Here is an 18,302-nt window from a genome sequence, read left to right as displayed (position 1 = left end):
AAGAGATGCTGTGAAGCAGAGGCTGGTCGTCATGGTGAAAGATAACGGACAGCCTCCTCTCTCGGCCACTGTGACTTTGAACCTGGTGTTTGCGGAGAACTTCCAGGAAGCCCTCCCAGAGATGAACTCCCAACCTCTTGACTCCGAGTCTCAGTCTGGCCTGCAGTTTTATCTGGTATTGGCCTTGGCTTTGGTGTCCTTTCTGTTCCTGGTGGCAGTGATGTTGACCGTTGTGCTGAAATTCCAAAGGTCAAGAAGCCCGACGTTCCTTCAGTGTTTTGTCCCTGATCCTTGTTCAAAGAGGGGAGCCATATTCCCACCAAACTATGAGGAGGGGACCTTGCCTTATTCTTACCAGATCTGTCTGTCCTCTGAATCCCAGAGAAACGAGCTGACCTTTTTGCAGCCCAATGTGCAAATAGCGGAGAATATCCTTTGCAATGGTAAACCTGATGCCTCATTGATGTTCAGTGAAGGTATTCATTTAAATTCTGGACAGCAGTCTGGAGAAATGGTGAGTTTCATGTCTTTTATTCTACAGATTCTTTTGTTGTAATACCATTCTTTTGACTCCTGCTGTTTAAATAGTGATTAACAAGCCAATTGATGCTTATTTCACTCAAAATAAATGAACATTACTGACAGGAATGAACTAGGAAAGAAAATTGCTTAAGAGGAATTCATTGGAGAAAGCCATGCAGAGCCAGTGGCAGAATCGTGTAGATCAGCCATTCTCAGCCTTTTTTAACCACAACCATAAACACAATATGAAAGAAATACAGGCCAAATCGTTATTGTATAAGTCACATAACGAACCTCATAAAGTGGTGGTGAAGAATGATTTCCAGCCTATGGCCCCTTAAAATGTGGCAGGGCCCTCCAGGGGGCCATATGACCCCCATTGAAAATGGCTGATATGGATGCAAACAATCCTTTTGTTGGTAATTAATTACAACAGTGTAATAGTGTTCTTACTTGTGACTGGTGGCCGTTTGGTTAATGACAGTGTAGCTAAACTACATTTGACAAACAACAGTTTGGCAGGTTTGTTCTTATCATGGACTGCGAAATTCAGTTTTGCTTCATCCACTTTCTCAGTATTTTCACAGTAAGGTAAAAGGTAAAGGTTCCCTTTGACATTTAGTCAGTCGTGTTTGACTCTAGGGGGTGGTGCTCATCCCCGTTTCCAAGCCGTAGAGCCAGCGCCTGTCCGAAGACAGTTTCTGTTGTCACGTGGCCAGCGTGACTAGGGAACGCCGTTTTACCTTCCCACCGAGATGGTACCTATTTATCTACTCACATTTACATGCTTTTGAACTGCTAGGTTGGCAAGGAGCTGGGACAAGCGATGGGAGCTCACTCCGTCGCATGAATTCGATCTTACGACAGCTGGTCTTCTGACCCTGTAGCACAGGCTTCTGCGGTTTAGCCTGCAGTGCCACCACGTCAAATTGGTCAGAACAGGAAACTGGGTTGTATTTCCTGGTGGAGGCTTTTTGTTTATTTTATTTTTTTGCTCCCCTTTTTATTTTTTATTTTTTGCCTGCTAGTAAGGTCAACATAACATATTAATAACACACTTCTGTAAGTGGAGCCATTTTACTAATTATCTGACTGGCTCAAAATAATGAGAAGACAACGAGCCACTTTGAAAATAATGGTAAAAACATGTATGATAGAGTGCAGAGGTGTTGTGCAGAGGATACTTCCTGCCCAAAGTGTTGGGAGGCTCCTCCTCCTCTCCTTTTTTGTTCCTTTCATTTTCTCTTGGTGGTGGGGGAATTGTGAAATGCAATTGAAATATAAAGATCATTTCAAATATTCTGTTATTATAAAGTTTCAGTTATTGTAATGATATGTGTTTTGATAGTCTTATGGAGAAATTTAAATATCAAATAGTTTTCAACATAAATGGCTATGCTAGCTGGCAAAGTTGGTAACTGCCATTTTTAAATATTCTTTAACTCAATTTAATTTAATTGGGGTATGTGTTTGTTTTTTTAAAAATAAGTTGGATAAGGGCCCTTGGGAAAAAAGTATTTGAAGCTGGAGAAACCTAGGGATGTGTCAAGCAACAGAACCAGGCAAGAAAGAGAAATAGAAGAGCATAAGTAGGTTGATTGAAAAAAGAGAAATGGGGGAGAACGTTATGCAGAAATGCAGAGGCGGGAAGGGAAGGCATGGCATGAGAGAGCCATAGGTCTGGACATATGAGAAAGGGAATAACAAAAATCAAAGTGTGATGGAGATGAATGAAAATCTGGGCAAGTTAACATGAATGGTTGGAATCTTGGGAGAATGAAGGAGAAGAACACACACACACACACACACACACACACACACACACAAACACATGACATGGAGACTTAATTACACATTTTATGTCAATAAAGGCATCCATATCTATTAATATGAAAGCTTGTCTTTGTCTTGGTTGTTTCTGAAGAACTGTGAAAGTTGCCATCATCGTGGTATAAACAATTCAGGCAGCATTAGTTTCTTGTCCTTTTTAGTTTACTCTCCAAAATAATTGTTTTGAATACTGCTTTAGAAAAGCCAGTGAAAAATACAGCTGGGGACGGGCCAGAAGATGTATTCTGGGCAATCCAATAATGTGGAGAGACAGCAAACATCATACATTTGTGTTCCCTGTTTCCTTCCGGTTGGTTTAAAAAGTAACAAAATTAGTCAGGCTCTTTTATAGCTTTAGTTAATAAATTCTGATCAAAAGCAACAAACATATAAAATACACAGGAGCTTTGTATCTACATTTATAATTTTACAAAACGTTTCTTATAAATTGATATGCTTTTGGTAGCAACAAATGGTTGATTATGTTGAAATACTGCACTTTGGGGTAGAGCCTCTGGGTGTCACTGTTCACCAACAGGAAGAGAACAGAACATGCAGCGAATTCAGAGGACCTTCCACAAGGATGAAATTACTCATAGAACAGCCTGGCTGACCAAGAAATGGATGAAATTAGAGCACGATTTGTGTAAAATTCTACAGGGGATACAATACCTTTGGAACCGGAACTAGGAGCCTTTGTCCTGCTGTAAGAGAATGGAAGAAACACAGAAGCGATGGACCTGCAAAAGAGGAATCCTGCAATGCCTCAGCATGATGTTTGTCTGGAAGGCTGTTTCTGGTCAGATCCACTATTCCATTCCTGAAGAGATGCACAAGGGCTCCTTTGTGGGGAATATTGCTAAAGACCTGGGAATGGACAGGCAGCAGTTTTCAGACCAGGGGCTCCGCATTATTCCCAACGCAGGTAAGAGTCAGCATTTTACCTTGAATGTCAACAGTGGACATTTGCAAACCTCTGAGAGAATTGACAGGGAGGAAATCTGTGGAAGAGCAGAAAAATGCATCTTAAAGTTCCAGGTTCTCAGCGAAAGTAAACTAAAGCTTTATGGTATTGAAGTGGAAATTACAGACATAAATGATAATGCTCCCCACTTCCCAGTTGGGGAACAGGAACTGGAGATCAATGAGGCTTCCGCAGTAGGATTCCGGGTCCCATTGCCTGAAGCCTGGGATCCAGATTTGGGACTAAATTCTGTACAGAACTACGAACTTACTGGCAGTGACCATTTTTTCCTGGATGTTCACATAGGGGAAAATAGTGTCAAACATATTAAACTGGTCTTGGCAGAACCTCTGGACAGGGAGAAGCAATCAGCTTACAATCTCATCTTCACAGCTACTGATGGAGGTGACCCAATCAGATCCGGCACTATGGAAATCAAAGTGAAAGTTCTGGATGCAAACGACAACGCACCGGTTTTCAGTCAAGCATTTTATGAATTGAGTGTTGAAGAGAATATTCCTATAGGATCCCATGTAGTTACTATAACTGCCACTGATCCTGATGATGGGATAAATGGGGAGATAAAATATTCCCTTACACCAACTACAAAACTTAACCTTCCAATTTTTTGGATTAATTCCACAACAGGTGAAATTACTCTTCTAGGCAACCTTGATTATGAGGAATCATCTTTCTATGAATTTGAAATACAAGCAAAAGATGGAGGAGGACTGAGTGACAGATCAAAGATTGTTTTCTCTGTTACAGACATGAATGATAATGCACCTGAATTGGCAGTTAGCTTTGTCACCAACACCATGCTAGAAAATTCACCTCCCAGAACAGTCATTGCCATTCTGAATGTACAAGATCGAGATTCAGGAATCAATGGAGAAATGACATGCTCAGTCCCCAACAACATCCCCTTCCAGCTAAAGAAGTCTGTTGATAACTTTTACAGTCTGGAAACTGAGGGTGTCCTTGACAGGGAACGAGTGTCATCTTTCAATATCACCGTCACAGTTACTGACCATGGAATCCCTCCTCTTTCTACATCTACGGTAATTCCACTACGTATTTTAGATGCAAATGATAACCCACCAGTATTTGAGAAAAACCATTATATGTTCTACTGTGTTGAGAATAACAACAGAGGATCCTTGGTGTTTTCATTAAGAGCAGATGATGCAGACTGGGAAGAGAATGCCAGAATTGCTTATTCCATCGTTGACAATCAGATGGGTGACTCCTCTCTGTCTTCCTACCTTTCCATTAACTCTGAGACTGGGGTTGTCTATGCCTTGAGCTCTTTTGACTATGAAGAGATCAGGGAAATTAACTTCCAGGTCAAAGCCCAGGATGGAGGCTCCCCACCCCTCAGCTCCAATGTCTCTGTGACCCTCTTCATCCTGGATCAGAATGACAATGCGCCAGAAATCCTGTACCCTTCCCCTCCCACCGATGGCTCCACTGGGATAGAGCTGGCCCCTCGCTCCTCAGAGCCTGGATACCTGGTCACTAAGGTAGTGGCCGTGGATGCAGATTCTGGCCAGAATGCCTGGCTCTCCTACCAGTTGACCAAGGCCACGGAGCCCGGACTGTTCACTGTGGGACTCCATACTGGAGAGATCAGGACAGCTCGGTTCTTTCTAGAGAAGGACACCCTCAAGCAAAGCCTGGTGATTTTGGTCAAGGACAATGGGCAACCCTCTCTTTCTGCTTCAGTGACAGTGACTGTGGTGCTCGCTGACAACATTCCTGAAATTCTATCAGATCTGACCAACATTTCAGCTCCCTTAGATGCTCCATCAGATCTCACCTTCTACCTGGTAGTTGCTGTGGCCTTTGTTTCCTGCCTGTTCTTCACTTTCCTCCTTGTTTTGCTGGCCCTGAAGTTGTACAGATGGAGAAATACTCAGCTTCTTGAATCAGGGAGTGTGAATTTCAGTGGTGTTCCTGTGTCACAGTTTGTGGGGATTGATGGAGTCCGGGCCTTTCTTCACTCTTATTGCCATGAGGTTTCTCTGACTAGGGACTCTAGGAAAAGCCAGTTTAACATTTCAAAGGCAAACTATTCAGGTACTCTAAATAATCAAGGGACATATGAAGGAAAGGATCCTATTTTATCTCATGAGGATTTAAATCAAAGTGATGCAGTTGCAGTCCAGGTGAGAAATGAATTTCAGATGAATCAAGTTTTGTTTTGATTTCTCATGCTATAATTACTCCTGTTGGCAATGCAAAATGTCTATTTAGACTAGAATACCACCTTGACGTTGCTAATCTTACATGTGGCATAATCTGTATTTCCCTTATTGCTCCTTTTTTCTTTTTCTTTTAGTTTTATTTTCTTTGGTGACAGTTATGAGGAAGTGCATGCTTGTTTTTTTAAAGGCTGCAAGATTACATCTCGTTTGTTGAGTCGAAGTCCATAATACTGAACTGGTCTTCTCAGTAAATATGTGGGACAACTGAACTGGACCATCATTCATAAAACAAATTTATTTTTATTGTAGTAAATGCAAACAAAACAGAGTATCATTTTTGTTCAGTTCCTATTAGAGAAAGAGCTAAGTTTTTGCCTATCTTCCACTAAATTATTGCCTAATGCCTATATATCTTGGTTTAATTTAGAATGATAGACTTTAATAGATAATATTATATATTGGTAAAAATTATATTATAATAATATTATATACCAACAGGTTCAATAGATGGTAAATGAAAAACATGGAACATTAAAGAATATGGCTTTAGTAATATTCAAATTAGCAGGAACGTGGTTTAATATTAATATTGCAAGTCTCCATGTTATAAGAGCATGGAAATGTCAATATTGCATATCTCTACTCTTGAAACAAGGTGAGACTAGAAGTGATGCTCCCTCAAGTACTGAAAAAAATATCTGTTATACAACATCATTCCTGTATAATGCTTTTGTGGCTGGTCATTGAAAGGTAACCACATCTTTAATTTGCAAGTTCCATTGTCCCAGGTGATATCTGTGAGGGTCTTATACTGTATCTTGTATCTCTGCTGCATGCTCACAAGATCCAAATCCCTCCTGTTCCTCTGACACTTCCCAAAACTGGTTACAGAACTGTGCCAGCCAATGCCAGTTTAATTTCTTCCCCTTGATGTTCAAACTTGACAGGAGAACTGAGAAGGATGGCCAGGTAAAATAGTGCCCCCACAACTTCCACCTTTCACCCCAGCAGGGCAAAGCAAAGTACAGATCATGCACTTCTGATTCTCCCACTCCCGTGTGGCAGGGTTGTTCTGTAAATGTGGTATAAAGGATTACATTGTGTAAATGTATGTAGTAGACCTAGTGCTACTAATTGAGTACCCAGCTCATGGGAGGTTGCTGGGGGAAGCAATATGTAGTCTGCATAATTAAAATTATAAAGTCCCCATAGAGTCTTTTAAGCACTAGGGGGAAATATATAAAATAGCACACTTCACTTTGTTTTTTGGGGGGACTTTGGGAGACTTCCCCAAATGGCTTATAATTTTTACATTGTTTTAAAGAAGAAGAATATTGTTATTAGTTTTACACTTAAAATAATAGGTTTTATATTTCTAAAACTACGATTATTATTTTTTTAAAAAAAATCTAATGTCTAAAAGAGCAGCATAAAAACATACTGTAGTACTAGAATGACAACTAAATTCCTCAATATTCTTTTTTAAAAAGACAATAGTAATAGTAGTAGAATCCTACCTAGTTCCTAACCAAAAATGATTAAGCCCACCTAAAGAAAATAAGGAGGGAGCCAAATATATCTCCATTTGAGAGAACTGTTTCACACTTGAGGGCTCACTATTGACTAACCTGCCTGTACCTATTGGTAGGTCTGTAATAGTTTTTCAAAATGCTTCACATGCTTTAGCACACATTCCAATAATAGAAATAGTACAAGTCTACGAAAGAGTGGAATTACATCAGAGGCACTGGAACCATTTACAAGCATACAGAATAATGTTTTCACAGATCCCATGGATGTACAAATCAAACGTGCATGGATTCATGGTGCACATGGTGTTCTACGTGAATAGAAATAGTGGGGCCTGTAGCAGACTGCCATACTTTTATAACTTATGCATAGTCTTAAAATCTTGCAATGCAGCCCAGATATGGGAAGTAACCAGTTACAGATAAGACCGTTAATAATATAGATAATACTGTTGCCTATCCAAAGTTACTTCTTTTGTATTGTGGAAAGAAGAAACTCACATTTTAAAAGTAATGTAACAAGTGAGAATTATGTTACTTTTTTGGTATTACAGTTGAGATTCTTTGGTTAACCTTTAGTTACTTTTAAAGGACAACAGAGTTCTGCTTGCAACTCTTGGTGGCCATGCTGTATCTCTCCTGATTAGCTTTTACCATTCAAGATGGACCACTTATCATTTCCACATGCTTAATCATTTTGCCTTAACACAAGAGAAAGGTGGTAAGTAAAGTGACAATGAGCATGGTAAACTCAGATGCATCTTGGACATAGACAAAAATGGGAGGCAAAATCTGAGCTAATAATAGGTAGAGTCAGAGGCAAATTATTTTGTTTTGACCTTATTCTCCTCCCTGGTTTCAGTAACAGTATTTAAGCACTGCAGTACAATTTCATAATATCTAAATGAACTTAAGAATGGTCTTGTCTCATTTCAGCAAGCAACTTGTGAAAGGATCTTTCCTCTCCGTTCTATTATTTCTTGCAAACTTTGAAATGAGGAATTCTGTTATTCTGTTTTAACAAATGCAGTTCTCAGCAGACATTGATGCAGAATGGTCCCAGGCGATGCTCCAAAATGAAAACTTTGACCTTGTTCATTTGACTAAAAGGTGACTCTTAACTACAGACTTATAGTTGCCATGTAACTTTGCTCACAAATAGGTCTTGCTGAATTTACACGTGCTTATTCTTGGGAATATGTGCTCAATATTTCAGTCTAAGAAGTTGAAGAAATGTATTTGATACAAGTTACATGGGAATCTTGATAGATGGCTCTGATGATGTGTACAACACCTGTTGCACATTCAATCTATGGTTTTCACTTTTGCATTATCCTAGGTCTAATTTAATCTGGAATGGAAAGGATGGAAGTTCTTGGATCAGTTTTGCAGAGCAAAGTCACACATATTTCTCAGGGGCCAGTCCTACTGCCCTCAGTGGCATATACTTCCAGCAAAACATGCATAAGATTACAGCATTGTTTCTCCAAGGAAAGTTTTGTAGGACCTCAGCAGGATGAGCATTACTGCATACGGTACAATGAAGATAGTGTCAAGGACTTGTAGGGCTGTGCTAGATAAACGTGAAGCCTTTAATTTGCCCAATAATATGGTTTACTGAATAGAACTGAAGCTACTAAAGAAATCCATGCTACCAAAGCCTCACCCAGGTGTTTCTCCTTCTGTTTGACCCTTTGTCTTCACTGTTCTTTTTTAGGTGGGGGGCATTGAATAAACTGGCTTTTGTTTGTGCCAAACAGATCCAGTCTTTTGTTGTGGGATGTTTTGTTCAAACTATAGTGCTTGAGTTTAGTGTGGTTGCAGTACCTCTAGCCCATTTTTGCCTTGGGATGTGATAATTCTTCTTTACCGTTGCTGGATGTGTTTTCTGGAGTCAGATGGTCTGATCCCTTTCTGCCTCTGCTCTTGGTTTACATCACAAATACAATAAAATAATGTTTTATTCTCTATTTTTAAAGAAGTATTCTAGTAACCCATTTAGTTTTACATCAGTTAAGGAATGAAGTGACTTAGCACCTGCTATTTGCTTTTTATTTTTTAAAACTTTAAAGCATCGCATATCCCTTAATGTCTCTTAATAATAGTCATGTGCTGTCAAGTCAATTCTGACTTATCGCTTTCCAGGTACGGAATACTCAGTGGCTTACCATTGCCTTCTTCTGGGGGTGATGTGGAACTATGCAGCTTACCTGAGGCTACACAGGCTAGCTGTAGTTGCAGGAGGCACAGTGGGGAACTGAACTCCCAATCTATGGCTCCTCAGCTAGATGACTAAACCACTGAACTATCCAGTCAGCTCTTACCATATATTCCAATTTTTTCATTTAAGATCATTTACTGCTATTCCACTTTATTGCTGGCTTAATCATGAATTTGTTTTTTAAAGGAGACTTGGCGCCAACTGATTTGCAAAATATAGATAATAGAGACTTTATCATAGGGCCATTTGGAGCCACTTTTGTTCCAAGTCAGGAAAGAAATAGGCTCATATGGCAGTGAACAAAGTGGGTAAGGGATGAAAGGTGCAGATAATGGGGTGAGGAAATCAGCAGAGGAGGGTAATGGGAGAGGTGGTGTGTTTGTGGTGAGGAGGAAATGTTGCTATCTTCATCCTCTGTGTAGACAGAGAAACCACAATTGCATCTGTGTGCATCTAGAGAGCAAACAGTACTGTATGGATACATTAGGAGGTACAGGTAGTGCAAAAGAATCAACATGTGACTGAGCCCTATGAAATGCATTATGTTTCCATGATTGCTCTTACAGGGTAGTTCTTGCTTTTGAGAACTGCTGCTATGCCTCTTCCCAATGCCTGCAAAGGCAGAAATTAACTGTCTTTATGCCTACTGACTGCAAGGCCTCTTTTTCTATGCAATAAGATAGTTGTTGCACAGAGAGCGCTTCAATGGTGCTAGAAAACAGCCAAAATGAATATGACTTTAAAAAGTCACTCCCTTTTAATCTTGTTTCCCTTCTCCAGGGGATCTATTAATGAATCACATCAAAGGCTAATTTGTTCCTTATATCTCTCAGCATCATTCATGGTACCCCCAAAACATCCACACACATTAATTTTCTTATTCAGCTTTTAAAAGCTGCCCCCATCCAGTTTGTATATTTTATTTTCTAAGAATTCCCAGCCAGTACTGTTCACGAGTCCTTTGAAAGAGGAAGGTTCACAGTAACTGATATACACACAATCTAATAACAGCCCATGGGATTCCTGCTTAGGTAGACATGTACTTTGGTTTTGGAAATTATTTGGAATCCAAAGTAAATTGGCAGTATTTTTTGGTAACAGAACAGATCTGAAGCAGAAAGAGAAAGCCCAAACCAGTGCTGGAATTGAATCAGCTTTCTGAAATACCAGATATTGCTCTGGCTTTTCAAAGGTTAAAAAGTTGATTTAACACCCCTCCACTTATGAAATGAAAGTAATACTGTAACAAAACTAAGAAGCCTAAAGTAGAAAGACATTGACTGTTCAAGCACCAATGAAAAGCCCAAGCTCTCTTGGAAACTCTAATCATAGAGCCTCTGGAAATCAGCAAATCCAAAGCAGAAAGAGATTGGCAGTGAATTTCCCTGTGGCTGACTGATGGCCATTTTGTGACAGAAATATTCTAGAGTGAAAAGAGAGACATTGTTATTTGCTTTGCTTGAATGTTCGTGCAGCAAAGTGAGCATGCATTGAAGAATCCGTTCTTTTTTTTAGGCAGTAGCAGACACAATCCAATTGTTTAACTGCCCGTGTGTGTGTGAAAATTTCATGATCTAATTATGTGTGAGTGGGGTAGGTCCCAGTTATCAAAGTTTGATACCTTGTCTGTTTAAGACCATTAGAACAATTATGGGGGGCAGGGTAGAAAATTGCTCTAAAACTGCTTTACATGTATGTTACAGTGGGGTCTCGACTTACGAACTTAATCCGTATTGGAAGGTGGTTCTTAGGTCGAAAAGTTCGTAGGTAGAATCTGCATTTCCCATAGGAATGCATTGAAAACCATTTAATCTGTATCTGCTCTTTTCCATCCATAGAAACTAATAGGAAGCTGCTATTCCGCCTTCTGCCACTAGAGGGGGATATTTTTCTTTTTTCCCCTTAGGTTCAGGAAAGGAGGAGGAAGGCAGGGATCAGTTTGCAAAGCACTTCAACAAAGCTAATTTTAAATCATGTTTTAAAGCATGTTGTGCTGATTTTTTCAGCACAAAGACACACAGGCAGGCTTTTTAGGTGCTGAGCAAGCCTCCCCAAGCCTCTTCAGAGCCAGCCGATCAGCTGATAGGCGGGGAGAGGAGGGTGCAGGAGGGGGGGAGCTCAAAATGGCTGCCAGGCTCCTTTCTGGGTGTCGGCTTTTAGCTGTTTCCTGCTCTTTTTCCTGCTGTTTGAGGGCTACCAAGGCCTGGTAAGTGACTTTCTTTTATTTATTTTTAAGTTTCTGACCCCTTTTTCTCCTCCAGAAGCCTCTAAGGGGAGGGAGGGGGCACTTTTTTTTCCTGTACATAACTCCAGGGAAGTTCGTATGTCGAGTCCTTATTTCCCCTATAGGGCGGGTTCGTATAAGTTGAATTGTTCGCAAGTAGGGTCATTCGTAAGTCGAGACCCCCACTGTACTTTTAAATTTGCAGCATTAATATATTGTTTACTACATTCCAAAACCAGTCTGGCAAACAAGGTCTATGAAAGAATACCAGTTCTTTGGCAGCTGCCTGCTCATTTTGCATTTCAATTTATACACAAGAGATATGAAAATAACATCGGCATCTGATGGGTAATTGGTGTAAATATGAGAAGGTAACAGCTTGTAAACAGATGTGTACTATAAGCATGTTATTTCTTCTGCTTATAGGCCGATCTTAGTGCTATGATTCAGTTAAAGTAGAGAACTTTCTAACAAGCAGAAGACAACCTGCCATCTCTACTTAACAGCAACACATGTTTGTTCAGGTAAAAAAAGTGTAAAAAGTGATGGTGATTCCTTGCAGCAGTTCCTTTGTCATGGGTAGACTATTCTGTGGTGAAGACTTCTTTTTCCATTTGCTCCTGTACTTCCTCTAAAATGAACAAGGGAGGTCTTTTTATAAATTCTGCATCTGTCTGTGATCTGTATGGTAGAGATCCACGGGTGGACTGTCTCCTTAGTTACATGGCATCTATTAGTACACTACCTGAAAAATCTGTCTGGCCTTCGTAGTGGCATTTTGTTCTCTGCTGAGCTTGAAGACTTTTCATTCTGTTAGGTTTTAATCCTGCCTCGTTTCTGGCTATCCCTTATGACTATGGGTGGATATTTTCCAGCTTTACCTGTTGTCCTGATTATTTTTAAATTGTGCTTCCATGGTTTTAAACTTTGCTTAATTGGGACGTGTTAGCTCTTTAGAAATCAGGAACATGGATAAGAAATAATTCTACAGATTAATTATTTCCAGCCCTGACGTTATGGTTGGAGGTGAATCTTATTTTAGTTGCAAGTGAGAAGTTCAGTATTGCTTGTGGAATCCCTGCTCTTCATCCAGTAGAATTCTGCTAAATTCTTATTCCTAATTCTGCTGCCAGAATTGTACCATTCCTTTTTAAATGTTCTGATATAGTTTCAGTGTCAGGTGTTAAAAAAGTGTGGGAACAGCTAGGAGTGACATCCACTTCTTACCTTAGTGTCTCCTGTGTAACAAAAAAAAGCAACCCTTAGTACAGTGGCCTCCAACCTTGGGCCTCCAGATGTTCTTGGACTTCAACTTGTAGAAATCCTGGCCAGCCAAGGTGGTGGTGAAGGCTTCTGGGAGTGGTAGTCCAAGAACATCTGGAGGCCCAAGGTTGGGGACCACTGCCTTAGTACACATATGTAAATACTACAAAGGCCCGACTTGCAGCTTCTCACAATGGAGATGTACAAGTACTGTATTCAGTTCACTTCACATATTACATAGGAATGTAAGGCTCTTTCCACAGGACATAGACATGGAAATACTGAGTGAATACTGAGAGGATACTATAATTTGAAAAATGGACCTGGAAGCATGAATGAGTCTTCAAACATTGCACAATGTAAGCCCCTTTCCTTTGATGCTACAATCCCATAACCTGTAGTTATATGAATATTGCCAGCATGCACTCTGCCCCTGCAATCTGGACAATGTCCTGGATCAGTCCAGGAAGCCCCTTGCCACTTGGGAATGAAAAAATGAAAAGAGGAAGCATGCCTGCTGTAGCATGTGAAGATGACAATGAAGAGAAATGGATTGGGGAAAAGAAAATGTGTGGAAAAGAAAAATGGGAGCATTCAGAGCACGTGGGATGGGAAATATGAGATGATAGACCCATTCAGTCACGAGTGGTAGAGACACAAATGAACGGCGCTGAAGTATGTGCGTTATAATCACCATGCAATGCTTTGCTTTATGTCTCTAATGTATATTAAATACTGAATCTTTGAAGATCAGCATTCTTATTTTAACTATAGATATAAACATAAGAATGATAAAGAAAAAATAATTCACCAGTTGTGCCTGTAATGACTGACTTCTGAAGAGAGAGAAAAAAAGCTGTGATAAAAGCAGAAGTTCATTATATTTCTATTAGTGTGTTGGACAAGATGCTAATCTGGATATTTTTAGGTGATTTTGAGAAAATTAATTTGTATAAAGAAAAAAATCATGTAACCAAATCTGAACAAATAACAGCCCATTACAGTTTTGGCTTCAGCCTCTGAGTGTCGCTGTTCACCAATAAGCAATTTTGAAAGACCAGGCAGTCAGCCTTGCTTTTACATTGAAGAGCACAAATATCTGAATCAGGCTGGCTTGTAACAGAACAGGAAACGAAGGACAGATACCTTTTGCTTAGATGCACACTGACTGGATATATTTTGAGCTGGAAATAGGAGCAAGAGAAAGGGAACCAGTAGAAAGAAGCAGCCTTCATTACTGGCATGAAAGTTCCTGAATCTGAACCAGTGTTGAATGTCTTGCTGTAACAGAATGGACGAAACTCAGAGGTCATGGAAATGCCAAAGAGGAATCTTGGAATGGTTTATTCTGGTGTTTGCTTGGAAGGCAGTGTCTGGACAGATCCACTATTCCGTTCCTGAGGAGATGCCCAGAGGCTCTTTTGTGGGGAATATTGCAAATGACCTTGGAATGGATGGAAAGCAGGTTTCAGATCAAGGACTCCGCATTGTTTCTAGTAAAGGTATGGTCCAGTATTTTACTCTGAATGTGAATAGTGGGCATTTACAGATTTCTGAGAGAATAGACAGAGAAAAGATTTGTGGAGAGGCAGAGAAATGCATTATTAAGTTCCAAGTTCTTGTTGAAAGCAAATTAAAACTTTATGGCATCGAAGTGGAAATCACAGATATAAATGATAATGCTCCCCGATTTCTTCGAAAGGAGTGGACAATTAAAATCAGTGAGACATCGACACTCAAAGAACGATTTCTTCTACCTAAAGCTGAAGATCCAGATCTGGGCATAAATTCTGTTCAAAGATATCAACTCCTAGGGAGTAGGCATTTTTCTCTGGAAGTTAAGACAGGAGAATATGGTGAGAGATATGCTGAGCTGATTCTGGAGGAATCTCTGGACAGGGAGGAGCAATCTGTTTATGATCTCATCCTCACAGCAACTGATGGCGGGGATCCAGTGAAGACTGGCACAGCGGAAATCCACATTATTGTTGTAGATGCCAATGACAACTCACCACTTTTTAGTCAACCACTTTATGAGGTGAGTGCCAAGGAAAACATTCCCAAATGGTCCATAATAGCTACAGTAAGAGCTACTGATTTAGATGAAGGAATCAATGGAGAGGTGAAATATTCTTCTGTGGAAATCACAGAGAAGAATTCAAAAATGTTTCTGTTAAATTCTACAACAGGAGAAATTATTCTTCTGGGAAACCTTGACTTTGAAGCATCGTCCTTATATGAATTTGAGGTGCAAGCCATGGATGGAGGTGGGCTGAGTGACCGGTCAAAAGTTAGGATCACAGTTACAGACCTGAATGACAATGTACCTGAATTAGCAACAACCTTCGTAGTCAGCTCTGTTCCTGAGAATTCACCAACAGGAACTGTTCTTGCCATTCTAAATGTACAAGACCAAGATTCGGGGGTCAATGGGAAGGTTAAGTGTTCGATTGCCAGCAACCTTCCTTTTCTACTGAAGAACACGATGGATGATTTTTATACTTTGGTGACAGACAGAGCCCTTGACAGGGAACAGGCAGCTTCCTACACTGTTACCATTACAGCAACAGATGAGGGGATTCCACCACTATCTTCCTCTCAGGTTATTTCACTCCAGGTGTTAGATACAAATGACAACCCTCCCGTCTTTAGCAAGGGAGTTTATACCTCTTACCTTGTAGAAAATAATCCAAGAGGAGCCTCAGTATTTTCCCTCCAAGCAAGTGATGCAGACTGGGAAGAGAATGCCAGAATCAGTTACTCCATCATTGACAATCAGATTGGTGAATCATCTCTATCCTCCTACCTTTCCATTAACTCTGAGACTGGAGTCATCTATGCCTTGAGCTCTTTTGATTATGAAGAAATCAGGGAGATTAACTTCCAGGTGAAGGCCCAGGATGGAGGCTCCCCACCCCTCAGCTCCAATGTCTCTGTGACCCTCTTCATCCTGGATCAGAATGACAATGCGCCAGAAATCCTGTACCCTTCCCCTCCCACCGATGGCTCCACTGGGATAGAGCTGGCCCCTCGCTCCTCAGAGCCAGGTTACCTGGTCACTAAGGTAGTGGCCGTGGATGCAGATTCTGGCCAAAATGCTTGGCTCTCTTACCAGTTGACCAAGGCCACAGAACCTGGGTTGTTCACTGTAGGACTTCACACTGGAGAGATCAGGACAGCTCGGTTCTTCTTGGAGAAGGACACCCTCAAGCAAAGCCTGGTGATTTTGGTCAAGGACAATGGGCAACCATCTCTTTCTGCCTCAGTGACGGTGACTGTGGTGCTGGCTGACAACATTCCTGAAATCCTCTCAGACCTGACTAGCGTCTCAGCTCCTTTAGATGCTCCCTCGGATCTCACCTTCTACCTGGTAGTTGCCGTGGCCTTTGTCTCCTGCTTGTTCTTCACCTTCCTCCTTGTTTTGTTGGCCCTAAAGTTGTACAGATGGAGAAATGCTCAGCTTCTTGAGTCAGGGAGTGTGAATTTCAGTGGCGTTCCTGTGTCACAGTTTGTGGGGATTGATGGAGTCCGGGCTTTTCTTCACTCTTATTGCCATGAGGTTTCATTGACCACTGATTCCAGGAGGAGCCAGTTTCATATTTCCAAGGCAAATTCTACAAGCACTTTGAAAAATCAACAAAGTGGTGAAGGAAAGGATCCTATCCTATCTCGTGATGATTTAGATATGAATAATGGAGACCTAGTCTTTGTTGAGGTGAGCAAACAATTTTAAATTCAAAGGATATCATAGTATATAGTTATGTTATATGCTATGCAATCACTTCTAAGTTGTTGCAATGTTTAGATTCCGGCCCTGAAGTTGCTTTGAAAGTTTATTCTTTTGTGAATATTACGCTATATTTTTCAGCTATACAGTAGTAGTTTCTGGTGCATATCAAAGCTGTCCCCTGTTCCATCTGTTCCTTTGGGTTATTTATTGTCTAACATGTCACTGGGAATTCATTAGTAAAGGATGTTTTTTTATCAATTTATGTTTATCTTCTCAGGTAATAGCCTCTTTTCCTCAAACTGGGAATTGGGGCTCAGAGAAATTGCCACTTTCCCATAGCTTCTCTACCAATGGTGATAGAGAAGAATTACATCTTTGCTAGCACAGCCATAGAGTATCCTTCCAATGGACTCTAGCCCACCTTTTTACTGATCCCTTTGAGGTTTTTGCCATTGTTACTCTAGCCTCTGCCCCACTCATTTCATCACTACCCTAATAAACAAGTGGCTAGTTTGGCTTCATTCCATTGGAAGGTGTATTCAGGAGCAATCCAATAGTATCCATAGTTTGGCTTTACTCCATGGGAAAGGGCTGTGTACAAGTGGGGTCATGTTTGCTGCCCTAACCATTTCCCCACTGGGAGGTCAACCAAGGCTTCAAAGGAATAACTTGCTGAGGCAACATGACAACTAGAGCCACTAGAAAGCCATTTGGATCCATCAGTCTCTTGGGGCAGATCATCTTAATGGCCCCCCTGAAGAGAATCTGAGTTGCAGTAGCTCTAAAACCTATCTGGTAGCTATCTGTCCATGATGAAAACACTGCAGAGGATTTGACTGCCAGTCTGACTGTACAAAACAAGAGGTCCAGAGTGCAACTAATAATGTCTGTGGTGATTTATTTAAAACTTTGAACAATTTGACTTCAAAAGTTACACTGTTACTACTATACTAGTGTAACTAGGCAAGAACACTTGGGCCACTGTACTCAGCCAAGGGAAAGAGTAATATCTTCAAGTAGTATTCTCAATTCAGTTCAAAACAAATTTAATGGAAAATTATATGCATGAAAAGAACTGGAAATGTTTTGCAGAATGGATATTTGCATGGGATGACAGATATACCTTTCTCTCCTTGTGTGTGGGAAAGGTAGAAGCTGATATGCAGGTACAGAGTTGGCAAAGAAAAAAAATGTACAGTATTTCCAAAGATTGAAAAGGTGCAGGCTGAATTCCCCCCTCCCCCTGTACACCTTCAAAACTAGGGAAGAAAAAATTCTTCTCATGCTTGACACTACTATACTCCATCCCACTGATCCCAGAATATTCCTTCTGCCCTATGTGATGATGAGTAGTGTGTTTTAGGAAAAGCAGAAGTTTCCATAGGATATTATCCATCCAAGTTTAATGACTTGTATCTATTTTGTTGACAATACCAAATCTGCAGTTGTGCAAGGTTTGAAATGTGTGTGTGCGCACGCGCGCATGTGTGTGCGTGCATGTGTATGTGTGTGTATATATATCTTTTCAAAATTATTTATGATTTATTTACCATACTTTTACCCTGCTCCTCACCCACAAAAGATCCCAGCATGGCTTAAAATAACAGAAATGAGAGATTATTTTTTGTAGGCTTGCAATGTACAATGTATGATGCAAATGGAAAAAGGAATGAGAGGGAGGAGCAAAAAAAGTTGGGCCACCAACCTTGTGAATTTGAGGGCAATTCAAATTGTGGGTTGGAGTGCTGTCGCTGCTCTTAGCCAGGATTCTTTGCCACTTCCTTCCTTTCCCAAATAAAAAACTTATGTTTC

General features: G+C 40.5%; 1 protein-coding gene across 3 annotated transcripts in view; it reads left to right on the top strand.

Annotated features, from left to right (window-relative positions):
* Positions 1-327: 327 nt before the first annotated feature.
* Positions 328-18,302, top strand: part of LOC144583006 (protocadherin gamma-C5-like) — a 268,787-nt gene continuing 250,812 nt past the window's right edge. The window contains exon 1 of one of the 3 annotated variants that reach the window (XM_072998366.2): positions 328-514. In XM_072998366.2, the coding sequence (XP_072854467.2) occupies positions 464-514 (51 nt within the window). In that variant the 5' untranslated portion in view covers positions 328-463. Of the gene's footprint in view, positions 515-1,476; positions 5,485-13,079; positions 16,476-18,302 lie in introns of those variants that run through there. The other 2 variants (XM_072998362.2, XM_072998356.2) reach the window with 2 other exon arrangements.

This window comes from Pogona vitticeps, chromosome 4 (assembly GCF_051106095.1).
Source record: "Pogona vitticeps strain Pit_001003342236 chromosome 4, PviZW2.1, whole genome shotgun sequence".
In the NCBI taxonomy this organism is placed as follows: Eukaryota; Metazoa; Chordata; class Lepidosauria; order Squamata; family Agamidae; genus Pogona; species Pogona vitticeps.
Note: the sequence above shows the minus strand (reverse complement) of the source record. Positions and strands in the feature narration are given on the sequence as shown.